General features: G+C 39.8%; 1 protein-coding gene across 2 annotated transcripts in view; it reads left to right on the plus strand.

Moving 5' to 3' along the window:
- Positions 1 to 27,593, plus strand: part of Phf20 (PHD finger protein 20) — a 126,082-nt gene that overhangs the window by 38,579 nt on the left and 59,910 nt on the right. For both annotated transcript variants that reach the window (XM_027945356.2, XM_071608894.1), the window contains exons 3-6: positions 14,124 to 14,295; positions 15,932 to 16,016; positions 24,787 to 24,866; positions 26,673 to 27,060. In XM_027945356.2, the coding sequence (XP_027801157.2) occupies positions 14,124 to 14,295; positions 15,932 to 16,016; positions 24,787 to 24,866; positions 26,673 to 27,060 (725 nt within the window). The remainder of the gene's footprint in view (positions 1 to 14,123; positions 14,296 to 15,931; positions 16,017 to 24,786; positions 24,867 to 26,672; positions 27,061 to 27,593) is intronic.

A 27,593-nucleotide genomic window follows, 5' to 3' on the forward strand; every position in this document is an offset into this window, starting at 1 on the left:
AGGGTTTAAGTTGCTAAGGTTTGCCTCCCAAGTCTCAGATTACAGGTAGAGCCCTGTAATCTGGCTAGTTGTGGGTGCGCTCTCTCTTTTTAAATATATATATTTTTTTAGTTATAGATGGACAGAATACCTTTATTTATTTAATTTATTTTTATGTGGTGTGAGGATCAAACCAGTGCCTCACATGTGCTAGGTGAGCACTGTACTGCTGAGCCACAACCCCAGCCCTAGTTGCTCTGTTTGAGTCTTCATTTTTACAAACGTAAATTGGGGGCAGTGATAATAATCCCTCATAGGATGGTAGCAAGGATCAAAAGAAATACTTAAAAAAAAAATTTTTGTAGTTGTAAATGGACAGAATGCCTTTATTTCATTTGTTTATTATTATTATTATTATTATCATTTTATTTTTATTTTTTATGTGGTGCTGAGGATCGAACCCAGTGTTTCATGCATGCTAGGCGAGTGCTCTACCTCTGAGCTACACCCCAGCCCAAAAGAAATACTTTATGAAAATGTAGTTTATAAACCCTGGAGAAAGCTACACACATTAATTATTAATATATGGATGAATACTGACTAATTGGAGTAGAAATTTCAAAAAGAAATTATTTTCTTTCTGGTTCCTACCCACTCCCATAGCATTTCTTTCTTTTCTTTTTGTTGGGGAGGGGGATAACTGGGATTGAACCCAGGGGGTGCTTTTACCACTGAGCTGTACCCCCAGCCCCCCCTTTTTTTTAAAGAGAGAGAGAGAATTTTTTAATATTTATTTTTTAGTTTTTGGCAGACACAACATCTTTATTTGTATGTGGTGCTGAGGATTGAATGCAGCGCCGCGCGGCAGCGAGCGCGCTACCGCTTGAGCCACATCCCCAGCCCTCCCCAGCCCTTTTTAATTTTATTTTGAGACAGGGTCTTGCTAAATTGCCTAGACTGGAGTCAAACCTGTGATCCTCCTGCTTCAGCTTCTTGAGTCACTAGGATTATAGGCCTGCACCACTGCTCCCAGGTATGGTACAGCTTGATTTTATTGAGGATCACTTGAGGCTTCCTGGGGCTCAAGGACCTGCAGTGTATACAAGTCAACATTATATCCTTGAATTCCACCTGGCTTTCTGCGTTTTTGGACATGCAAGTAGTCCTTGCTCCTCAATTGGTGGGAGCTTTACATTCCCACATTACTTTCCTTTTCCTTGGTGAGCACAAGCCTTTAATAACTAATTTGTTTCTCAAATTTGAAAACAGGAGTGGTGCCCCAACCAAAAACTTGTGTTTAGATGCAACTTTTAGAAACCGTAGCAAAATGTCTTGTAAAATGCTACTTTGATAGTTACTTGTTGCTGTGTAACAAATTTTCTCAGAATTTAGTGACTTAAATCAATAAACCTTCATTATCCTCTTAAGTGTCTGTGAGCATCACGCATTCAGGAGCTGCCTAACTTGGGATTCTGGCTCAGGTTCTCACAAGTTTGCAGTCAACCGTGGCTCACTCATAGGACTGACAAGTTGGTATTGGTTTCTGGGAAGATGTCAGAGTTCCCTGCCAGGAGGACTTTCCCAAGGTATCTAGAATGTTCTCAAGACTTAGCATATGGTTTCCCCTAGGGTGGGAATTCAAGAGAGTGCATTTGTGCATGTGTGTGTGTTAAAATAATACATAACAGCCGGGCGTGGTGGTGCATGCCTGTAATCCCAGAGGCTCAGGAGACTGAGGCAGGAGGAGCAATTGTTCAAAGCCAGTCTCAGCCAAAGCAAGGTGCTAAGCAACTCAGTAAGAACCTGTCTCTAAATAAAATACGGTAAAGGGCTGGGGATATGGCACAGTGGTCGAGTGGTCAAGCACAGTGGATTTTTAATGGTTTATTTCTGAGGTATTAAGTACATTCATTCACATTGTGGTTCAATCATCATCACCATGATCTCTGCAGCCTTTTATTCTTTCCAAACTGACACTCTGTACACATTCATCAACAATCCTGCTGGGTGTGGAGGTGTACTCCTGCAGTCCCAGCCCCTTGGGAGGCTTATGTGAGAGGATCACTTGAACCCAGGAATTTGAAGTCAGCCTGGGTAACAGCAAAAACCCATCTCAAAATAAAAACAAAGAAACAAAAAACCCTTTTTCAGCCCCTCATCCTCTGGTAACCTCTATGGCTAGGTATTCCAGTTATCTAATATAAGTGGAATCATAACAGTATTTGTCTTGGGGCTGGGGATGTGGCTCAAGCGGTAGCACGCTTGCCTGGCATGCGTGCGGCCCGGGTTCGATCCTCAGCACCACATACAAACAAAGACGTTGTGTCCGCCAAAAACTAAAAAATAAATACTAAAAATTCTCCCTCTCTCTCTCTCTCTTAAAAAAAACAAAACAAAACAAAAACAGTATTTGTCTTGTTATGAGTGGCTTATTTTACTTAGCATAATGTCCTTAAGGTTCATCCATGGTATAGTATATATTTGAATTTTATTCTATTTTATGGCTGGATAATTTCATTATCCAGAATGTGCCTTTTTTTTTTTTTTTAAATCCAATTGTCTGTTGGACATTTGGCTTGCTTTCACCTTTTGATTATTGTGAATAATGCTGCTATGAACATGGTTATAGAAATATCTCTTAGAGTCTCTGCTTTCAGTTCTTTTGTATATTTACCCAGAAGTGGAATTGTACTTCCAACTTTGGAAGTGTTGCACCATCACTTCCACCATATTCTGTTTGTTAGAAATGAGACCACATGCAAGGGAACCATAATTAGATTCTACCTTTTTAAGGGATGAGTATTAAACTTGTAGATATCTTTTAAAGTCATTGCAATTACTGTTTGAGAGTGATTGTCTAATGCCAGTTTTCCTGTGAGTACATACAAACTAAAATTATTTAGTAGTTTTCTAATATATGGTGTTAATCTTATATCTCAACCCCTTTCCCCCGAGTTCTAGGGCTCAAATCCATACCCTCCAGCATGCTAGGCAAGTGCTGTACCACTGGCCTGTGTCTCTAGCCCTGGACCTTTGTCATTACTTTTTAACTATTTGTGATACCCCAATGGGACAGCTGTGATAAAGAGATCCAGATTATATAAAAGCACAGTAAAGGGTTGGGGATGTGGCTCAAGCTGTAGTGTGCTTGCCTAGCATGTGTGCGCCGCTGGGTTCGATCCTCAGCACCACATAAAAATAAAGATGTTGTGTCCACCGAAAACTAAAAAATAAATATTAAAAAAAATTCTCTCTCTCTCTCCCTCTTACTCTTTAAAAAAAAAAAAAAAGTACAGTAAAAATTCCCTATGGAGACCTTGCTGATCACCAGTTCTGTGCTTGTCAATACCCAGTGGTCCGTGGACTGCTTTGGGGAAACATTCTTTTAGGGCCCAGCTCCCAGTCTCTTACAATTACTTGCTGTTTCCTTCCTCTCCTTCCATACCTGCATATCCTTGTCCTCTTTTGTATTTTTCTTCCTCTGTATAGTGCTGACTTACTCATATACCACAAACTTTCCCAGAAATATTCTAGCCTTACTCCCTTCTTGATCACCTGGAAAATGCCTAGTCATCTTTCAGAACTGACATCAAGTGTCTCCTCTTCCCTAGAGTTGTTTTGACCCCTCCTCTTCCTCATCCCTCTTCCTCTCCTTCTCTCTCTTTTCCTTCTATCTGTCCTTGTTACCCAAAGGAGTCCTCGCTTGTTGAATCTGGAATACTTTATTATAATTATTTGTATCTTATTCTCCCTTTCAATACTGTAGTATTTAAGCAACAGATGCCTTGTCCCCTGGGGAAGCATGTGATTAACATAAACAAGTAAATAGAGAAACAAATGAAATGATCAAAGATTGGGGTCAATGCTATGAAGGAAGCCAAGTAGGAAACTGACACAGGAGATAGACTACTGAGGTAGTGTGGTCAGGGTTCTGAGGCTGCAGAGGATAAGGATATTACATGCAATGTGCAGGCAGGGTATATGTTTCACGTAAAAGGAGCAAACTGGGTATGGGAATGTGTGTGGTTTGATAGGACTTGAAGGCTGGTATGTCTTGTATCATAGGATCTGTCTTACTAGCTACCATGTTCACATGTCTTAATAGATTTGATTCTGCATTTCCAAAACCTAGCATACTTCCTGGCTTCGGGTAGGTACTCAGAAAGTTTCTGAGGAATTTGGTTTGATGACCTTCTCTTCTTCTAATTTTTGGTCATTCTCCTTGTTCTGTTTTGTATGTGTGTTTTTGGTACTGGGAATTAAACCAGGGACACTGTACCACTAAACCACATGCCCAGTTTTTTATTTTGAGACAGGGTGTTACTAAGTTGCTGAAGCTGACCTTGAATTTATGATCCTTCTGCCTCATCTTGAATTGCTGGGATTACAGGCATGCACCACCATGCCCAGCTTCTGTCCTGCTCTATTTGATACTAGTTTTCTATAGCTTTTTGGTTGGCTTAGTGACCAGTTTTACCACTTGCTTAAAAATATGAGTGTCATAGTATTATGCCAGATTCGTGGGACCCCAGTAGACCTCCAGGAGCTGAATCCGATGCAAGCACACAAGAGTCTTTATTGCAAGCTCGAGCCTGGACTCAAAACCGTTCCCGACCCAGCGGTCCCAGGGAGTGAGTCTCTGTCCTTTGTTCAGTGAGATTTTATAGGTTTTGGGGGGATACTCTATGTGTCACAACATCACACAGCAAATCATTCCATACCATGGGAAAATCAAACAACAACTCTTAACATTGATTAGCACATTCAATGGCGGGAATAAGTTGGGTAGGGGTGACTGACTGGTTAGTACAAGAGGGGGATTCATTTGAATCGATTGGTTTAGGCCACTAGGGGTGTACATGCTAAACTCCATGGTTTCCCAACATGTTATCAACCACCGTAAACTACTTGGGGGTCATCTGGCATCCCAGGTATTTTCCCTGTTTCATGCTGATTGGAGGTTGCTAGGGGGGTTGCTATGGGTCCTCACCTAGCCTAACTGAGTCAGGGACACCTGCTGCCGCACACCTCTCCTGTTATTTACAAACAACTCAGCAGGGTGGGTATGTGCTTAGGAGTGCTCTGTGGGTTTTTCCCAGGACAAGGGTCACGCCCCCTTCCTTAGGACTGGCCTTGAGGTAGAAGTTGTTGTTATTTATTTTTTATCTGTCCTTTCCAAGTTGAATTTCTTGGTGGTGATTCTGGGGATGAAGCCCAGGGCCTCATAAGCTAGACAAGTTCTCTACCCTACTACTAATCAATCACTTTTCATACTTTTTGACCTTTGGAATAAAGCACTTTTGTCATGGTGATCATCATGTGCATTTATCTTGAAGTTGACATCTCTAATGGGATTGGTGTATCTTCTTAACATCTCAAATGTGAATACTTTTTTTATTTTGGTACTGAAGATTGAACCCAGAGTGCTTTACCATTGAGCTGCATCCCCAACCCTTTGGTACTTTTTATTTTAAGGTAGTTTCCTAAATTGTCCAGGTTGACCTTGAATTTGCAGATTTGCAGTCCTACCTCAGCCTCCTAAGTAGCTGAGATATCATTGGTTTATTTTGATTATTCTTTTTTTTTTTTCTTTTTGGAATGTGTGAGTGTGTGTGTATGTTTGTTTTATGGCTCCTGGAATGGATAATGTGATTTTAAAAAATATTTTTTTTAGTTGTTGATGAACATTTATTATTTTTTATCATTTATACGCGGTGCTCAGAATCAAACCCAGCACCTAATACATTTGAGGCAAGCACTCTACCACTGAGCCACTGAAGGGAAAGCACAGAATGAGAAACTGATAAGCTAAAATTAAAGACAGAGACAGGCAGAGAGATACACAATCAATAGGAGAGAGAGAGAGGCAAAACAGGCTTTGAGTTCTGGGACTTTTATGGGGGAGGTGCAGGAATCAGAGTGGGTGGGTCCTGATGCAGGCAGTTCAAGGTTGGGTTGGTATGAAGGAGTGGTGAGCCTTTCTCAGAAATGCCCTTGAGTGGGAAAAGGAAACTTTTTCCTTAAAATGGTGGCTGTCACTTAAGATGGCCATTCAGATGCTAAGCAAGGACCTTATAGCCACAACCCCAGCCCAATAATGTGATTTTTAAAAAAAGGTACATTCAGGGTCAGTGGCATAGCTTAGTATTAGGTCACTTGTGAGCATGCTTAATACCCTTGGTTCAATCCCGGGTACCTTAAAAAAAATTTTAAAAAAAGAATGCATCCATTGAACATTTATTGAATGCCTAATATGTACTGGGCATTCTAGGGGAGAATTAGAGATTTGGCAAATGCTTTCCTTTCTCTAAAGGTTCAATATAAATGTTAAGTCTTCTCCAAAGGCACTCTCTCAACCTTCTAATATGTGATTAGTAAAAAAGGAAGTTTGATGAAAAATTTGAAGTAGTTGCTGCTTCTGTGGACAGTAACAGAGGAAGTAGGCTTGGCTCAGGAACGGATTGGGATGTAAGTAATAGAAAAATGTACTTTAAGGTGGATGTGGTGGCACATGCCTGTAATCCTAGCAATTTGGGAGGCTGAGGCAGGAGGAATGCAAGTTCAAAGCCAGCCTTAGCAAGAGTGAGGTGCTAAGCAACTCAGTGAGACCCTGTTTCTAAATAAAACAATAGAAAAAAAGGGCTGGGGATGTGGCTTAGTGGTTGAGTGCCCTTGAGTTCAGTCTCTGGTTTAAAAAAAAAAAAAAGAAGAAGAAAGAAGGAGGGGAGAGGCTGCAGATATAGCTCAGTGGCAGAGTGCTTGCCTTCCATGTTCAAGGCCCTGGGTTAGAACCCTATTACACATAGACACACACACACCAAAAAAAAAAAAAAAAAAAAAGGCCAAGGCAGGAGGATCACAAGTTCAAGGCCAACCTGGGCAACTTAGCTAGACCCTGTCTCAAATTTTAAAAAGGGCTAGGATTGTAACTTGGTGGTAGATTGCCCATGGGTTCAATCCCAAACATGGAAAAATAGATAAATAGATTAAGATAGATAGATGAAAGAGAGAGAATATGGAGTTTGGCTGGGGATGTAGTACAAAGATAGAACACTTGCTTAGCATCTGGGAGGCCATTGGCTTAAAGAGAGGATAGTGATGATGGGGAAAGGGTCATTCAGGTGCTTTGGAGAGCAACAGGAACCCAGATTTTTGAGTCCATGCGGGCCAGCCATGGAAAAACAGTGACTCTCTTCCATTTGGCGCTGGTATGGGTTATAGGAAGTCTGGGTAATTCTAGAGATATACTCTTTTACCCTTTCCCTCCAGACAGTATTACTGGGTCTCTTTGCTGATAGATAAGGTAGGGAATCCCATGAGGCCACCAAAATTTTCTTTGGGCTCTTTCCACCTTAGAGATCCTGTTGCTTGGTCATCTATTTCTCTAGGACTAGCAGTTTGTCTGTTTCATAATACAAATTCAGGAGTGTTTGTTGAACAATACAATTCATAGGACATAGTCCCTGTCTTACAAAGTACTTAACAATCATGTGTTTATATGGATATTTAAAAATCCTGTTTGTGACTTAAGCTTGAAGTGCTTGTGAGGAATCTTTATGAGGGAAGATGGTTGATTTTTGAACCTTATATCTGATTTCTGATTACCATTTCAAACTCTATTTTGGGGGGCTTAGGGTAGCTCAGCGAGGCCCTGGGTTCAATCTCCAGCCCTAAATCCCCAAATCCCCCAAATGCTGTCTTATTAACATAGGCAAAATTTACTCAAAAAGAGGTAGAAAACTTGATCCAATAGTAGCACAGAAATATTGGAAAACATAGGCAAGAGACTACTTTCTGAAAAGACCTCAGAGTAGGTAGGTAAGTTGATTGTTCCTTCTCCTCCGTGTGTGTGTGTGTGTGTGTGTGTGTGTGTGTGTGTGTGTGACTCTGGATGAAGCCCAGGGACATTCTACCACTGAACTACATTTCCAGCCCTTGTTATTTTTTGTTTGGAGACAGAGTCTGGCTAAATTGTCTAGTCCTTCCAAGTAGCTGGGATTACAAATGTGTTCCACTGTGCTTGGCTCCCTGCTGATTTTCAACATCATTTTAGAAGCACTAATCTGTGTGGTAACATACAAAAATTAAATGACAGGTATCAGTATTGAAAGTGAGACAAAATAATCATGCTTGGAATGTGATGTATAGTTTTCCTGGGAAAAGCAAGAAGTTAAAAAAATTAGAACACTATTGATGCTGGGATTGTAGCTCAGTGGTAGAGCTCTCGACTAGCACATGTGAGGTGCCGGGTTAAATCCTCAGTACCACATAAAAATAAAAAAAATAAAGGTATTGTGTCCAACTACAACTAAAAAAAAAAAAAAAACACTAACAATATATACAGTGAGAACAATTGCTTCTGCTCCTTTATCCATACTGTTTCTGCTTTGCTGCCATAGGTAGTCTGTTTTATTTGTTTCTGTCTGTCCTACAAGTGTGTCAATCTATATTTAACACAAAGCTATCAAGTAAAAACTTCATCCAGGGGCTGGGGTTGTAGCTTGGTGGTAGAGCACTTGCCTAGCATGTGTGAGGCACTGGGTTCGAGCCTCAGCACCACATAAAAATAAATAAATAAAATGAAGGCATTGTGTCCATCTACAACTAAAAAATATTAACAAAACAACTTCAGCTAGTAACCACAGAAGTAATGGAAAATGTAGGTAAGGAGCTACTTATCTAATGATAGCTTTGTGTTATATAGATAGCTAGTATTCTGTAGCTTGCTTTTTAAAAACAATATGTCTTGGAGCTCTTTGTATATCAATTAATCAATTCATACAGTATTTATTATTATTATTATTATTATTAAACCCAGGAGCACTTTACCACTGAGGTACATCCCTAGTGCTTTTTATTTTTATTTTGAGACAGGATTATGCTAAGTTGCTGAGGCTGACCTTGAACTTGGAATCCTCCTGGCTCACATCCCAAATTGCTGATATTACTGGCCATGTGCCACCATGTCTAGAATCTTTATTTATTTATTTATTTTTACAACTGTATGATGTTTCATTTTGTGGATGTATAACAGCGTATAAAAACATGCATTTGTGAAGCTGTTGGTTGATATCTGTTCACTAAATAATTTTTAGAACTTTTAATTTAGAAGTATTTAGTTGTTTTTTAATTAATTAATAATTAATTTTGTGGTACAGGAGATTTAACCCAGGTGCACTTTACCATCCTCATCTCTTTTTATTTTTTAAAATTTATTTTATTTGGTATTGGGGATGAACTCAGGGGCACTTGACCAATGAGCCACATCCCCAGCCCTATTTGTATTTTATTTAGAGACAGGGTCTCACTGCATCCTCACCTCTATTATTTTTATTTTGAAACTCCTTTTGCTAAGTTGCCAAGACTAATGATAACTTTAATGGCCTTGAACTTGAAGTCCTCCTGCCTTAGCCTCCTGAATTGCTGGAATCATCAGGACTTGTAAAAGTATATATTTTTATTTACAGAGGTAATATGTGCCTAAATCTTGTAAAAATTCAAAGCATAAGCAAAATCCTCTTGGTCATTTGTAATCTTTTCCCCCTCCCCATAATTACCTTTTGTGTATGCATGCTCGCACATATGCATGTGGTGCTTGGGATCTAACTCAGCACCTTGCACATGCAAGGCAAATGCTCTACCACTGAGCTACATCTTCAGCCCCCATAGCTAACTTTTATAGCTAACTTTTTTTTTTTTAAATATTTATTTTTTAGTATTTGGCGGACACAACATCTTTGTCTGTATGTGGTGCTGAGGATCGAACCCGGGCCGCACGCATGCCAGGCGAGCGCGCTACCGCTTGAGCCACATCCCCAGCCCCATATAGCTAACTTTTATTGCTACTTTGGTGTTTAATATCTGCTTCTTCTGACTGATATTCCCATTGGTTAGAAATGTGAGTTTCAGGTGCAGTGTTGATTTGGAAGCTAACATATCAATATCATCAGTCACTGTTAGCCACAAATTGAAGCTTGAAATTCTGTTCCCTTTTCTACCTGTACAAATTCCATTTACACCTCTTCTTTTTTTTAATAGTTATTTTTTAGTTGTAGTTGGACACAATATCTTTATTTCATTTATTTATTTTTTTATGTGGTGCTGAGGATCGAACCCAGGTTTTCATACGTGCGAGGTGAGTGCTCTACCGCTGAGCCACAACCCCAGCCCAAACACTTCTTCTTTTTTTACATTGCCTTATTCTCTTTAGCCAACCTTATAGTTGTCTCCAGGTTGGACCAGGTGAAATTACTCTCTTCATGGATAAAAGCAGTTGGTTACCAGCCATTTTGTGAGTTCAAGTTAATGGTTTTAAAGTTTAATCAGCCAGGTGCAGTGGCATACACCTGTAATCCCAGCAGCTTGGGAGGCTGAGTCAGGAGGATCACAAGTTCAAAGCCAGCCTTAGCAATTTAGTGAGACCTTCAGCAGCTTAGTGAGATCTTGTCTCAAAATAAAAACCAAAAAGGTCTGGAGATGTAGCTCAGTGGTGAAGCATCCCTGGGTTCAATCCAGGACAGAGATCTGAACATACGTGTGTGTGTAATTTCTTCCAAGACTTGGAATTGGCAGGCCAGATCAAAGACACTTAATAAAGTCCTGTTGACTAATGAAGCTGAACTGTTCCCAAGACAGATAGCAATTGTGATTTACCAAGTCTTACTGGGGTGATCTCTGAGATGGTCTTTGCTGCCTTCTCCTTTTTTGAAATGCAGTTCGGTACCCTACTCTCCTATTAGTGGCTTGCTTGTTTGTCACACTTATAGATAGGACAGTTTCTCTTGAGGAAACTTTGTCTCCTGACTACTGTTAAGCCTTTTGGAGTAGTTTCTTTAGTTCTGCAGACAGTGGAATACCTTTGCCCAGTGGAGGAAAAAATTGTTTTTATTTTTTGCCCAGTGAAGTTCTTTTGAGTGAGGGTAAAGCTTTCGGCTTTAAGGATGCAGAGACCCCTTCAGATCTGTGTGTATGCAGCAGAGTAGGGAGTCTAGGAGTTCACACTTGATTTTATGACTCCTGACTTCCCAGACTTTTAGAAGGCACTGACCAATACAATTCAAAAGAATTTGGAATGTATCCTGAGTTTTCCCACTTTCTATTTTGCCAAGTAACGGTAATTTAGAGTAAATATTTAATTATATAGTTTGCATAGTTAATACGTGCTCATGGTACAACATTCAAAACAAACAAAAGGATATACATTGAGTAAAATAAGTTTCATACTTCCTCTCCAGTTCCTTAACTATCCAGTTCCTCTCCCAAGAGGCCAACCCGCTTGATCATCCTTCCAGAAATAGCCCACGCAGTTAAACACAGGTATGAATGTATTGGCTCTCTCCCCTCCTCCAAATAAGTGGTAGTGCATTACTGTTTTATATCTCTGCCATCCACTGCCACTTCTTCACTTTTCTTAGACATATCTTTTAAGATCATGTAAAGCTGCTTCGTTCTTTTTAACAGCTGCATAATATTAGTAAGGGTATTTAAAAATTACCAGTTTTAATTTAAAAGGTATATTTCAACCCCCAAACCTAGAAAGAATGTGAATGCAGTACAAAGAAAGGTTCTGTAAATTAAATAAAATTTAATTCTGTAACAATTAATTCACTGTATTAGTTCAAACACCCTGTCTTTGAAACCTCCTGCTGGTGATATTAAAACATTATATGTTAGGACAGATTGTTATTTTAGAGAGGTCATCAGTCTCTGTAGGCAGAATGAATGAGAGAGCAAGAAGTTTATAATTGATATATTTTGTCCATTTCCCCATTTTACTGAGAGGAATAGATTTAGGAAATCCTGTCTTGTTTCCCACAATTGTACTGCTCAATTCAGGAGATTATACAAACAGTTTTTTGCTGTTAATGCTGTTAAGACAGCTTATATTTATAGCAGCTGTCAGTTGGGTTGGCATAGAAGACTACTCTCAGGACTTTTTATCCCTTTTGTTATTTATTTATTTATACTGGGAATTGGACCCAGGGGTCACATCATCAACCCTTTTTTATATTTTATTTAGAGACAGGGTCTCACTGAGTTGTGTAGGGCCTTGCTAAATTGCTAAGGCTGGCTTTGAACTCATGATCCTCCTGCCTCAGCCTTCCAAGCTGCTAAGATTATAGGCATGCTCCACTGTGCCTGGCTCTGTTAATTTTTTTGAGTAATACAGAATGTGTGTACGGTACCATTATTTGAAAGCATGCAGTGTCATTCCTGTGGGAGGATGCACATGAAATGATAAAGGCCTCAACTTGTTGAGGGTCTGACATTGGAATGGGAAGTTGGAGTATAAGAATCTTGGAATTGAAAAATTCACAGGACACATGACCTTTGGGAAGAATAGGAAGAGCAGAATTCATCTACTGAACATTTATTGAGTATCAGTGTATGCAAGGTACTGTGATAGGTAAATGCCAAACAAAGTGCCTTAGAGGACACGAGTGGGAAGTTTGAAGAGGACACAATATATAGATACTATTCATTTAAGTAGCACCTACTTATTATGACAGTACTATTCTAGGTGCTAGATATAGGAGAAGGAGGGAAATGTGCAAATCCAAGTTGTAGGGAGAAAATGTTGGTAGACCCTAAAATTTCTTACTCCAAAATAATAATTTGATCAATATAAGTCTATTTAAGAGAGCTGCTGCTTATGATATTTTTATTTTTTGTTTGTTTATTTTTTGGTAGTGGGGATTGAACCCAGAGGCACTTTATCATTGAACCACATCCCCAGTTCTTTTTATTCTTTACTTTTTAAATATACATATATTTTAAGTTGTTTATGGACCTTTATTTTATTTATTTGTATGTGGTGCTGAGAATGGAACCCAGTGCCTCACACATGCTAGGCAAGTGCTCTTCCATTGAGCTACAGCCCCAGCCCATCTTTTATTTTTTATTTTGAAATAGGCTGTCACTAAGTTGCTTAGGTTCTCTCTAAGTTGCTGATGCCGTCCTCAAATTTGCGATCCTCCTGCCTTGGCCTCCTTAGCCACTGGGATTATAGGTGTGTGCCACCAACCCCAACTTTTATTTATTTTTTACTAAAAAAATTTTTTAGTAGATAGAATGATAACTTTATTTTATTTATTTTTATGTGGTGCTGAGGATTGAACTCAGTGCCTCACACAAGCAGTATCAACTGGGAGCTTGTCAGAGCTCTTGAACACTTTTCTTTTTTTTATGATGTTGGCAACTGAACCCAGGGCCTCATGTATGCTAGGCAAATGCTTGGCCATGAAGCTATGTGCCCAATCCTTGTCAAAGCTCTTAAACCCTAATTTGGCCTACTGAATCAGAACTTGCATTTAAACAATATCCCCTGATGGTTTATATATACTTGCAAGTTTGAGAGGCCTTGCACTGTATACTTGGTCTGGCCACTAACACATGGGTCATAGAGACCTTGGTTGCTAAATGTAAATTATACCGGAGTCTGGAAAATGACATTGTTTGTTTCCCAACTCTCAGTCCAGAAGGATGGGTAGAGTTTGAAAGAGCCCATGGAAGGCTGGGGGTTTAGCTCAGCGGTAGAGTGCTTGCCTAGCATGTGCATGGTCTTGGGTTCAATCCCCAGCACTGCAGAAAAAGAAGAGCTCATCTGTTGAACTGACCACTCTTTTCTACAAGTAACCACTGTTATTAGTTTCTTGTGTATATATTTATCTTCTTTTAAAAACAGCTTACCATATAGTGTTCTGATTCACATTGTAGGAGAGCTTTCTACTTTTACATCGATTACAGAATGCTTACAGTTGAGAATATCAGGTAGAGTCTAGGTTGCATGATTAATCTAATATATTGGCACACATTAAATATAATCCAGTTGTTAAATATTTGCTTCCTGCTGCCTGTGTGCTCAGCCCTTATGTTTATGTTGTCTCTTTCAACTGGTAACCCACTTTACATGGGAGAACTTAGATTCTGAAAGGTTAGTTTAATAGTTCATAAACTATGTAATATCTAGGTTGCAATTTGAACTAGAATGTTACCTCCATAGTTTATTTGACCCAATTACACAGAATCTCTAAATGGTAGGCCTTTAATACTTTGGTAACATTCTGTGGGAAGAGGTTTGGAAGGGTAACATTTTGGATATTTTCAGTGGATATTAAAGGAATTTTAATTCTTTTCTGACTCAGGTATCCAGCTCATATAGAAGACATTGACTACGAAGAAGGAAAAGTACTCATTCATTTCAAGCGTTGGAACCATCGTTATGATGAGTGGTTCTGCTGGGACAGTCCTTATTTACGCCCTTTAGAGAAAATACAGCTGAGGAAAGAGGGTTTACATGAAGAGGATGGATCTTCTGTGAGTAATAAATTTGGCAAGTTCTGTAATGAGTGAGATCAGCCATTGGGTAGTTTGTGTTCCAGTCTTTGGTGTTCAGTGTGAAAGTCAATAGCAGCTGGGAACCAGTCCTTATTTTGGCCTATAGTTGTATCCCTGAGATTTCTCTGGTGCCTGGGGCTCTTGAAGTATTTCATTCTTCATCTGTTTGATGTGATTGACCTGACAGCTTATAAACTAACTAGGCTGAGCTGCATTGATGATGAACAGGACCTTCTTTCTTTCTTTTTTTTTTTTTTCGGTACTGGGAATTGAACCCAGGGGCACTTTACCACTGAGCTACATCCCTACTATTTAGTTTTTTAGTTTTTATTTTGAGATAGGGTCTCACTAAGTTGCTTAGGGCCTTGCTAATTTATTGAGGCTGGTCTTGAATTTATGATCCTCCTGCCTCAGTCTCCAGAATTACTGGGATTACTGGCATGCTGGGATTATTGGTGGAATTCCCAAGTTACTGAGATGCTCAGCATCTCGATTTCTTTTTTATATCAGTGTTTTCCTAGCCTGTAGAACAATGCCTGGCATGTAATAGGTTTTTAGTAAATATTTGTTAAATAAATGAATGAATGATTGAATTCTAGATCCTCTGTATCTAGACATCTAGATCATTTATTAAGCTTATCTGCTGCCTGATAATTTATAAAAGTATCATTCTGCATGTGGATTCCATTCTATTTTCATACACAAGGTCTTTTATGGAGTCCTTGAGGAACCCAGAATTGGTTAGACTGCATTCTTGTTTTCTAAATTTTATCACTACGCCTGGAGCTTCTATTGATTTCAAAATGACTTACCCAGATTGTGGTGTAGCTTGGTGATAGAGGGCTTGCCTAACATGTATAAGGCCCTGGGTTTACTCTCCAGCTCCACACACACACACACACACACACACACACACACACACACACAAAATAAAATGATGTATGAAGTATTAGTTTTAAGTTTTTAAAATGGGCATTGAGACTTCTGTAGTAGTTCTGCTGATTTTAGATCTGACTCTGCCTGGATTCTGTTTTCCAGTTTTTATCCTCACTAGGGAACTTGAACTCTGGCTGGCCTTTTTTGTTTTTTCCTTCCAATATTCTATTTGATTGTTCAGTATTCATTTTACAGAATTTATCAATACAAATCATGTGCTGGGAAAATATAAAATATTAAAGGTGAATGGTTGCCTCCCTTGGCAAAAGATCTTATAGAAGTGTGGGTGGCATTAAATAGTGTGATTGCTGCTTCCTTGAAGATGAAGTAGCTTCATTTCTCCCAGCTCTAAATTGGGTGTGTTCCCTGGTGGTCCTGGGTTCTTAAACTTGCTTTCATTGTGTATCATGGATATGAGGGGATTATCATCCTCAAAGCTGTGATGTGCTTACCCAGATTTCCCTGGCTTGGGGAGATCTGGTGTCCCAGTCCTCTTGTTTTGATTCCCTATGCTGAACAGCAGAATCATCTTCCTCTTACCCAATATTCCATCCCCACTTCTCACTCTCTTGTCAAACCCAGCTTCTTTTATATTTGGTACAACGTGTGTCCTGTGGAATGCAGTTGGTAACAGGGTTTTTTTTTGTTATTTTTTGTTTGTTTTTGTTTTGTTTTTTAGGAATTTCAAATAAACGAGCAGGTCCTTGCTTGCTGGTCTGATTGTCGTTTTTACCCGGCCAGAGTCACTGCTGTTAACAAGGATGGTAAGGCATTTGAGTTGTAGCTATTTTTACTTATGGTTTAGGGGATGTTTATAACATGAGAGTTTGGTAGTGGATTGTCAGTATTTATTACTTATGAATCCCCTTTCTCCAAGTTAATCAGTATTTCAGGAGTTAGGAAAAGGTTACAAATGGAAAGAAAGCTGGGTAAAAAGTTGGTTTTGACTCTTTTCCTAAATTTCAGTTTTTGTTTTCTAAAGCAGTCATAGTTCATCTGTCATTGTGCTGGGAAGAGTATGGGTTCTTACTGTCTAGGACTTCCAAATATAATTTTCAGTAAGCTTCTGTTGTTCCTTGTACTTTGTGGAAACAAAGTCACAGAGTAAAGACATTGAGATGCAGGGTTACAGAGCACTGAGTTGGGTTGCCTTTGCCAGAGTTTGGAACTGTGAGGAGACAGGACAGGGAACTAGGCACAGAGTTTCTTTTTTGCTAGTATAAGGGTAGGGGAAGGGTCACATATGGTCAGGATTCTGGAACAAACTCTGGATCCAAGTGATTACCTTTTTTTTTTTTTTTCTTTTTTTAAAGCATATTCTACAGGATGTTTGTGATATGGCTTGTTCTCTGAAGTGAATGTTTAGAACAGTTAGGCTTTGTGGTGCTACTGTTTGAGGTGACTATGAAGCCATATTGCAGAGTTGAGTGTGTAACTCAGTGATAGAGTGTTTGCCTAGCATGTGCAAGGCCCTGAGTTTCATCCCTAGGAATGAAGGGGGAAAAAACAAACCCACTTGATTTCCCCCGCCCCTTCCCACTCAGTGAAGTTATTCAAGTGTTTGTTCAGTACTCTGCTAAGAGTTTGGCTTTAAGCTGACCAAGTTTTGTCTGAGAATAGTTGAAATAATAGACTCCAAGCAAGGTTGTATCTTTTGAGTTAACTAAGCAGTTGCTGGTCTTCCAGTTTGTGGCAGATTAGTCCTTTTGGATAGCACCTTGTGTCCTTAAATTACTTTTATAAGCTGTTTTCTTAGTAAAATTCCTGTTATTATTTTTCATTTGTATCACATTAACCCCAAAAGCCTTATTTTGGGGGAAGCTTACTTATTATTAAACTGCTTCAAATCATTTTAACAACAGACATGCTTGTGTGTGAAGAAGGAAAAAAAAAGATATACATGTCTTTTAAGATTCTTGTATTTAAGTTAGCCTTTTCTTCTCACTGACTTTTGAAGTCACGTGATATGAAATGCATGTGTTCTGTATGCACGTAAATGTATTACTGAAAGTCGATGGGCTGATGTGTGCTGATCAAGTCATGTTCTTCTTCAAATTATGTATCCATTGGAGGTGTGCTTTTTGGGGAGAATGGCTGTTCTTTAGCTCAGATAAAGTTCTGGTGAGATAAGTAACTCCTTAGATAAAGGGGGTAGCAGATAGTGAGGAACATTTCTTTTTTGTTCTAGTGATATCCTAGAGTCCCATGGGGAACAGAAATTGGGCCAGTGGGTTTGGATGAGGGAATAGCAATGGAGGGGCAAGCTGACAAAGAGGGTTTTAGGAGCCCTGGCAGCTCTTTTTTAGAGAAGTGGAGGGAATATTAGTGGAGGCAGTGAAGGCTTAGGGACCTACAGTTTTTCATCTAGTATCTGCAAAGCCCAGAACTTGACATCATGGACTTGGGGGAAGAGGGGGAACCTGGTTCCAGTCAGAATGAGGTCAGTGCTGAGATGAGCTACCAAGAGTAGGCAGGGCAGGAGCAGGATGGTGTAGCACATCATAAGAGGGGGAGGTGGGCTTCTATATACAGGGTTTCATGAGTAGGATGGGTCTGAAATTTTTTGGAAGAACTATTTAAGAACTAAAAGTTGTTGACCACATTATTGGTGATAGTTAATTAGGTGTTTTCAATAATTTTTTTAAATTGGGGCAACCAGAGCATTGCAAATTTTTAAAAAAGAAAAATGTCTTTTCAGTTGTGTTTTTTCCATGAGTTAATATTATAGGTTATGGTTGTTTCTTTAAAATGGTCTTTTTGTCCAGTGAGTTTGGTCCAGTGAATTTTAGTTAATTGATGCACATGAAGAATGAGTAGAAACTTTTGCCAAAACCTCCTTTCCTGAAGTTTTTAGGTCTGAAGTTCTATATTGTGCTGCCTTCCTTACTTGTTCTTGAGACTAATTGGATGAGGGAGTAGAGGACACAGAGTGGGAAAATCCTGAACCTGGGAACTTAGTGGGACAGGCTGGTGGTGCTATTGCCACAGTGGGGTGGTGAAGGAAAGCTGGCCTTTGTGGGAGCTCAGATCTGTACCTGGTTTGGAGGTCAAGAAAGGACCCCCCCACCCCACCCCGAGTGCTGAGGATGGAACCAAGGGCCTAGCACATGCTAAGCAAACAATTTCAACTATGCCCCGGCCCAAGACAATGATTCTGACATACTGTCTTGGGGTTAGAGTTTATCCCTGGGAGCTGGCAGGCAGTTCTGTTTCATCTTGGTTCATTCTAATTTTTTTTTTTTTTTTTAAAGAGAGAGAGAGAGAGAGAGAGAGAGAGAGAATTTTTTAATATTTATTTTTTAGTTTTCGGCGGACACAGCATCTTTGTATGTGGTGCTGAGGATCGAACCTGGGCGCACGCATGCCAGGCGAGCGCGCTACCGCTTGAGCCACATCCCCAGCCCTCGTTCTAATTCTTATGGGATTAGGAGCTATAGTGCTGGACTGTCTTTTTACTTCTTCCCTAGAAGTCTTTGCTCTGCCTTGCTTTTGTCAGTAGGAAGGGCCACGACAGCTTAATGGTGCTGTGAAGAGGAGCTCTGCTGGCAAGGTACCTCCTGTAAATGACACTTCAGTGCTGCTAGGAGGAAAATAGGGATAACAAAGTGACTACTTGTAAATTCATCTTTGGTCTGATTTTCTTGCCACTCTTAACCTCCATGGTGGTTTTGCTGAGGCTCAGCATTGATTGAGCAGGTTAGCAGGTGAGACCCTGAGCAGAGTTGATGAGCAGTGACTGCTGACACTTCGGAGTCTGGCATGATTGAATCAGAACTAAATAATTGAGAGTTTCTTAGGGTAGTTAGTTAGCACTTGGAAAATAAGGACAATTCCATATTAATTAGCTTTTTGTTTGGGATGGTTCTGTGGTGGTGGAAAGTGAGCCACTTTTAGTGTGAAGGCAATCGTAGTCGGTAGCCTTGGTAGACCTCCAGTCTGTGTTGGAGTAAAAGAGGGGATTCTGCTTTCAGGGACTCTTTGTTTGGAACCCAACTCTGGTGAGTTGACCTTACCTCCTTGCTGCGGCTGCTTAGCTCCCCTTTTTAACATGGGGGAAATCAGAGCTCCTTGTCTGTCAGGATTTCTTGCCCTTAGTAAGGGACACGCTGCTCTGCAAAGCATTCTCCTTTGGGAAACTGCACGTAGGTTAGCATTTATGACAAAACCGGGGATTGTTTCTTTCTGTTGATCTTTGTTTCTTTAACTTGGTAGAGAAGACAAATCAGGTCCCCCTTCCTAAAAAACATGCATATTTTTGGGTCATGTGCTTCCCCTTTCCCCTAGTTCAGTCTCTCCGGGATAGTGCTCAAGACTTGCTTTTGTAACAGGAGATGCTATGAAAATGGTCTTATTCTCAAGTCTCTGCTGCAGCAGTTCCTACTTTTTGTTTTCTTCATGCTGTAACTGATCCTACATTTGAAATGTGGGGAGTTTGATATATTGTGAACAGCTTTGCACAGAGATAAGAGGAAGATTGAGGCCCACACCTGCAGGTGCTCTAGCACTTTGCTGTTAACTTCTGTGGGGGGAGAGGATTGGTGCTTCCCTTGTAAATTGACTTGGTGGATGATAATTAGAATCACTTCTTGATGCCTTACTCTGTGACAGGGCCTGTACTAGGTAATTTCCATGTCTTATCTCAGTCTTTACACAAATGTGGAAAGGTTATTGCTATTAACCCTGTCCTCCTTTTATAAATGATGAACTGAGCTCACAGGAGGAAACTGCCTGAAGCACATAAATGTTGGATCAGAGATCTGAGTGAAGGTCTATGGGACTCCAAAGTCCCTGACCTGCATTTCCAACAGTACCAGGCTGTTCTCTACCACATTGGAGCAGGATTTTCCTAAAGGGACAGAAGTTGTGGATTATGCCCAGATGTTCACTGATATAATGCTAGCATAGGTATAGGTGCTCTGTGCTTTCTGGAGCTTGGTGCTGTCTTTGGAGCCCTGATTGAGAGAGAGGCTGTAGTCTTAGTCCCTGCTCAGTGATTATGGGCTCTTGCTTCAGATTCATTTGAGCAACTAGAAATCAAACAAGGAATTGGAACAGATGAGCAGTTTTGGAAATTGTCAGCTACAGAAACTAAGCCAAATAATATAAAATTGCTCAGAAGAAAAGGCTTAGGGGTAGAGAAGGTGGGCGGGCCTTCAATCCTGTGCATATTCCTCTATCCACCCGCTGAGGCACACCTGTGGAAACCTCAGGACTTCAGGAACACACCATCTGTGGCCTTTGGAATTCTCTGATTCTTGGAGAACGAATGGGCTGGAGAAGGGATTCCACAGTCACTGTCATGATGGATCTAAGAGCAGCAGAACTCTGTCCATAGCCAGGTGTGTTGGCACATACCTGTAATCCTAGTGATTTGGGAGTTTGAGGCAGGAGGATCACAAGTTTGAGGCCGTAGCAACTTAGCAAGACCTTATCTCAGATTAAAAAATAAAAAGGGCTGTGGATGTAGCTTAGTGGTAGATAGTCCCTGGGTTCAATTTCTAGTACCACAATGAACAAACAAAAATACCCACAAAAAAAATTGCACAGTCCAAAGTCATCTGTGTATCCCTACTTCCTTGATCTTTGAGAATATAAGCTTACTGGGCATCATTAGTTCTGTTCTTAGCAGACTTTCAGCTATTCCTGGTTGCTCTAAGATTGTCTGATATGTGAAGTTCTTAACCCGCAGAGAGGCAAGGCTGGGAAGGTTTGTTTGATCTGGTACCAGTAAGGGCAGAGGTTCCTTAAGAGAACCTAAGGTGGTAACGTTGTGTCAAGTTAGAGGAGATACAACAGGATATGCTGTTTTCTTTGATGCTAGGGTTAAAATCCACGGCCTCATTCATGCTAAGCATGTGCTGTACCACTGAACTATCTCCCCAGCCAAGGATGTATTTATTTTTTGACATTTACATGGTATTCATTAGATGACGTTTGTGGCCACAGCAGAGCTCTGTTATCAGCCACCCATGGGAAAATTTCCCAGGAAGACCCTCTTTTAGTTATACATGAAACCATGAAAGTAGATTTTTGGGCTTTCTCCAGAAGTGGGCCTAAGCCCACTATTGTTGTCTATTATTATTACATAAAAGTATGTTTATTTATTTAGGTACCAGAGATTGACCCACATCCCCAGCCCTTTTTATTTTTTGCTTTGAGATAGGTCTCACTAAGTTGCTCAGGGTCTTGCTGAGTTGCTGCAACTGGCCTTGAATTTGTGATCCTCCTGCCTCAGCCTCCCTATCACTGGGATTACAGGCAAATGCCACCACTCCTGGCCCTTCTGATTTATTGAAGCCCAAATTAGGCCTTGTTCAGCATGATCCTGGGAGGAAGTTCCAAGATGATCCCTTGTAGTCCCTTGTAGGTCAAAAAAGTCAGGAACAGGATATTGATAACTAAGGACAGGGGCCCTTTGAGCACTTTTGACTGTAGTTTGGGTCATTTCATAGTGGCCAGCAATGTTCTGGGCGAGTGGTTTGGATTTAGGCTGAGCAACTTGAACTATGGGCATTGTGAGCTGGTGGGAAAAGAACTGGTCAGAGGTTCATAGGCAGTCTTGGGTTCTCATCCTCTCTCTGCCTTAGACTTCCCATGGAACTTGGAGTCTTTCATATAAGGCTTCATTCTGGAGTCTGTCTTCAAGGGGAAGCTCCAGAACTAATTAATTAAGCCTCAAAATTAACCCCAAATAGCTGTCAGATACTACTACTTAATATTGCCCTTTTGGATGGTGGAAATATCTGTAGAAATGACAGTTTTTGTTTTGATGTTACTGAACTTTGTTGATAAAACAGTTGAAAGTATAGGCTTGGGTGACTTACCAGCAAATTAAAATTTACTTTACATTTTTGTTACTGGGGATTAAACCTGGGGCACTTAACCACTGAACTATACCCCCAGCCCTTTTTATTTTTTATTTTATGAAAAGGCCCCATCCCCACCCCAAGTTGCTTATTAGGTCCTTGCTAAATTGCCGAGGCTAGCCTTGAGCATGCAATCCTACTGCCTCAGCCTCCTGAGTTACTGGGATTACTGTGCCTGGCTGATTTTTTTCAGATTTTACTAGAACTGGATTCTTAAAACTCCCCCATCCTTCTCCCTCCCACTTCATTTCTAGACTGTGCGGAGCAACATTACACTTGAATGAGCAGGGTCTGTTGAGAATTCTGAAGTATCACTGTTACTCTTGCTTGCCAGTACACTCACAGTATAGACAGTTTTTGGAAAGAGAGGAACCTAGACCTCTGTTGTAGGGACTCATAAATCATTATTGAGCTGCCTTATGTAGAGAATTGTTTATGTTTACATTCTTAGTCTTCCTGGATCATGTTCTGCCGTCTCATTGCTGATGTTTTTACTCCACCAAGCCTATTTGTGTATCCTGATATCTTTGCTAGTCAGTTTCTTTCTGATTGGTGATATATTGGTAAATAATCACCTTTATGTTGTAATGCCCAGGAGTAAAGGTCAGTAGGTGATTATTAATTGCCTATGGCAGTGCTTCTCTGACTTTGGTGTGTATCAGAATCACCTGGAGGACTTGTTTAAAAAAACAATTCTATGCCCCACTCCCAGAGTTTTTGATTCAGTATAGCTGAAGTGGGGCTGGTAAGTACTTGTCAGTATTCCTGACTAGTTCCCGGGAGTACTGATGCTGCTGGTCACACTCTGAGCACTGGTCTGCTGTGACCCAGGCACTGTATGAGGAAGAAACTGATGCAAGACATCGTCTCTGTCTTGAAGAACCTTCCTTCAAGTTAAGATATGTATGTATATGAAGGTAAACCTAAATGTGGAGTTCTGCAGGCCAGGTGCCAAATGAATCTGAGGAGTTCAGAGCAGTCTGAATTTGCTAGTAGTATAGAGGCCAGGAAGCTTTCACAGATCTGTTGTGGTCATTTGAGCTGACCACGTAAGGATCAATAAATGGCACCTTCTAGGCAGGAAAATATTTTGATAAAGATGTGGAGATGGGAATGTTAAAGGCACTTTTAGTGGATAGCAAGTCACTTTGAGTTGGTGGGTATTTGATGCTAGTAAAGACAAATAGTTTTGAAAAACGGGCTCAGACTGTGTTGGACTTTGAATACTAGGGTTGGCTAGCTATTGACAAGCTTTGTTTAGGACAGAAGGAAATTTGATGTGGGGAGGGAATGCACTAATGAGGTAAAAGCTGGGCATGGTGGCAAGCACCTGTAGTCCTAGCTACTCAGAAGCCTGAGGGAGACAGATCCTTTGGCCCTAGGAGTTTAGAAGTCAGCTTGGGCAACATAGCAGACCTTGTCTTTAAAAAAAGAATAAAGAAAAAGAACAATGTAACCAGGAGATCTTAAATTCCTTATTGCATTCTTCTGTTCCCACTTGTCAGGGATTTTTATTAGGTGGAAAATCAGTCCTGAAAATTGAACTATGTTTACTAATGGTAAACCATTACATAATTACCAGTTGTTAACTGGTAATCTTGAGAAGATTAACTGTGACTTTTTTTTTTTTTTTTTTTTTAATCTCAGAGTTTGGGGGAAAGGAATACAGAATTAGTTCTGCTTCTAAGATGCAAAGTTTTGAAAGCTTTGGTTTGTGTGCAACTAATGAGAACTGTTGTAGTTGAATTTTTATTTGGGAAGATATGAATATTTGAGGGGGTTGGGGATGTAGTCTAGTGGTAGAATTTGGGCTTAGCATGTGCAAGGCCATAGGTTTGATCCCTAGCACCCTCCCCCCACCGCCAAAAAAAAAGAAAAGTGGTGGTGGGGGGGAGTGATCCTTAACAATCTCTTCTAATGGAAATAAAATAAAACTGATAGTAGAGCAGGTAGCATTTAGTGTTTTGGCTAAGTCTCTTTTCAAATACCATAATAGGAAGTTAATTCATATGGATTTTAAGATTAATTTAATCACAGAAAACATACTTTTAGCATAATTTTTGAAGTTTATTTCTTGGGGGTGTAGCTCAGTGGTAGAGTGAGTGTGTGTTTAGCATGGAGGAGGCCCTAGATTTGATCCTCAGTATCAAAAAACAAAACCAAAGAGATATTACTGCCCCCAAGCCCAGAAAATAAATATTAAATTACAAAAATTAATAATTCACCAAGGAAAAAATAAGTCTGCATTTTCCTCACATTCTTAATTGTTTTACTTTTTTTGTTTTTGGCCTAAATTCAGTGCAGACTATTTTTATTTTAATGAAGCATTATGAAAATTAGATTTTTTTTTGATAGATTTTGAGTTTAATAGATAAAAATCAAACTGTAATCCTGACTAAGAAATGAAGATAAGCATGCTATAATCTTGTAACATAAATAGGATAAAATCGTTTTTTTTGGTGGTGCTGGGGAGCAAACTCAGGGCCTCATTCATGCTAAGCAAGTGCTCTACCACTGTGCTACATCCTTAGCCTTGAATGTGATTCTTAAAAAAGTTTTTAAACTCACCTAAATGTATTATGTGGTTGAAGCTCTCTTGTGTTTATGCTCTGAAAAATTGCTGCTTCCATGAAACTACAAGTTAAAATAATATCTTCTTGAATTTTAGGTACTTACACTGTGAAATTTTATGATGGAGTAGTTCAGACTGTCAAACATATTCATGTCAAAGCTTTTTCCAAAGATCAGGTGAGAAATGTGGTTTCGTGCTTTGTGTTATGAAAATAATGCTAACTTTGTACTTTTGTTTCTTAAATAAAGACATTACATTTGTTTATGATGGCAAGTCTTTATTTCCTCCACCTGACACAGTTTCACCGGAAAGTAATACATGAGTTTTCAGACGTTGTAAATATTGTCTATCTTTGCTATTTCTTTTTCAAATTGTCTTTTTCAGATTGTCTTTTTCAAAAATGCTGAATATTTGGACACTACTAACTGATATCTGTTTTCCTCATCTTTTCTCAAAAGTGTCTGATTACTCATCTTTTTTCTTCTTCCTTGCCCTTCTCCCATGGTTGTTACCCATCACAGGGAACCTGTCATAACACTAGAGCAGACCTGGAACATGTTTTCCCCTGTTCTACCTTTGTCCTTTACCATGACTTAGGACCATGACTTGGGTGGTTTACACACTTACCCTTTGCTGTGGATTTAGCACTCACTTGTGCTCGATATGTCTGATTCAGGAATTTAGTGTTCTGGTGTCCCATGCACCTTGTACGTACTTGGCTTGAGCATGGGGTATGAGTTTTGATATTGGAAATATGGTCTAAACAGGAGCCTGTAGATTGTGTTGCCTACTTTAATCATGATTTTTTTTCCCTGTTAATTTCTGTCATCTTGATTTAAAAAAAAAATAATAATAATATATATAATGAAGTTGGACCCAATACCTTTATTTTATTTTTGAGTGATCTCTGGGATCGAACCCAGTGCCTCACACATGCTAGGCAAGCGCTGTACCACTGAGCCACAACTTGGGCCCCATCTTAATATTTTAATGAAAAGGTGAGAGGAAACGAGAGATCAAATTTTGGATATTAGTGTTTTAAAAAATTCTGTTACTGGTTTAGCTGTTAAGACAGCTAAAGGAAATTAGTAAAAGATTTTATTACTGGGACATTATAATTGGCTACTCACCTTTCAATGATTGTTGATGGGATAGTATTTGGTGATTTTTTTTTTTTTTTTTTTAACCCCCGTCCTGTCTTCCTGTGATGAGCAAATGTTTTGACTTATCACAGATTTTAACAAATTCTTCTATACATCCACTGAAGAATGAGACATGATATCTTTAAAGGTATCCTCAAAAATGTTTTTACCTTCTGGGTTTCCTTTTAAAAAAATTGACAAAATTATAGAACTTTGGTCCTAATAATACTTTCTCTTCGATTATTTTTCCTTCAGGCATTTAAAGAACTATTCGGTACTCTAAAATGTTATTTTGGCCTTAAATTTGGCATTTGTGTTAAGTTTGTGGAATGAGTATATTTGAATATAGATAAAAATAACTGAATTATGAGCTTGTCCAGAATTGGCAGATTATATTCAGAACCTCCCAATTACCAGTTTGTGTTTTTCTCTACACTAAAATGGGGCATTAGCATATGCTAGCAAACTGAGGTAGGCCTCTGAGAAGTCCTGAGTCTGTAGAATCAGGCTGAGGACAAGCGGGTCAGAGCCTGAAAGCATTTTTTAGAACACCTCTGTCAGAAAAATTGTTTCCAGAAAAGATCCTGGGTAGTTGTCTGTCCTTTTATCCATTCTCTAGTGACCTCATCATCATTCTTTGTCTCAGAAGAATTGAACTCGGTATTTGTTTTTATTTAGTATGGGTCCTCAAACTTCGGGGTATATTTTCAGTGGTGTTTTGCATTATGTGACATGGCAAATGTCCTCTTTTAGTTTCTCCATAAATTTGCAAACAGCCTCCTAATTTTTGATTTGCAAGTAATCACAAAGTGTGTTTCATCGCTATTTTGCTCATTTTAGAATATTGTGGGTAATGCTAGGCCTAAAGAAACAGATCACAAAAGTCTTTCATCATCTTCCGATAAACGAGAGAAATTTAAAGAGCAGAGAAAAGCCACAGTCAATGTGAAGAAAGACAAAGAGGACAAAGCCTTAAAATCGGAAAAGCGACCCAAACTGCCCGACAAAGAAGGAAAGTTAATCTGTGCTGAAAAAGGGAAGGTGTTGGAGAAAAGCCTTCCCAAGAACGAGAAGGAAGATAAGGAGAACATTTCAGAGAATGACAGAGAGTACTCTGCAGACACTCAAGTGGATAAAAAACCTGAAAACGACATTGTGAAGAGTCCACAGGAGAACTTGAGGGAGCCAAAAAGAAAACGAGGCAGACCCCCTTCCATAGCTCCTACTGGTGAGTTTTCCAAGTGGGCTCTGCAGTGGGTGATTCCAGAATGTTCTTCTGTGGCCTTTTGCAGGTCTTTCTACCTTCTGCACTTCAGTTCTTTGTATTTGTGACTGACTTTGGCTGTGATTAAGAGCAGGTTGTACCAGGGACCTGGCTCTAAGTGAGGCATGTTCGGGAGTGTGGGCAGGACCCAGCTTTGGGTTGGTAGACTCTCCTCAGAGACTTCAGCTTACATAACAAAGCCCAATGAGCCAAGACCTTTTGCTTGTCTATTCAGATGATCTCAATTGAAAGAAGCCTGATAAAACCTGGCATTAGGAAATATGGTTTTAATGAGACAGATAAGAAAGAGGAAAAGAGGAGGAGGAAAATGGGGTAGGCAGGGGCTGCGAGTGTAGCTCAGTGGTACAGCATGACCTAAGTATACATAAGACCCTGATTTCAATTCCCAGAACCAAAAAAAAAAAAAAAGGAAAAAGTGGGCCAGAAGGATGCTGGAGCTAGGGAGGCATAGGTGCATTATGAAATTGATCTCTCTA

This window comes from Marmota flaviventris, chromosome 2 (genome assembly GCF_047511675.1).
Source record: "Marmota flaviventris isolate mMarFla1 chromosome 2, mMarFla1.hap1, whole genome shotgun sequence".
NCBI lineage: Eukaryota > Metazoa > Chordata > Mammalia > Rodentia > Sciuridae > Marmota > Marmota flaviventris.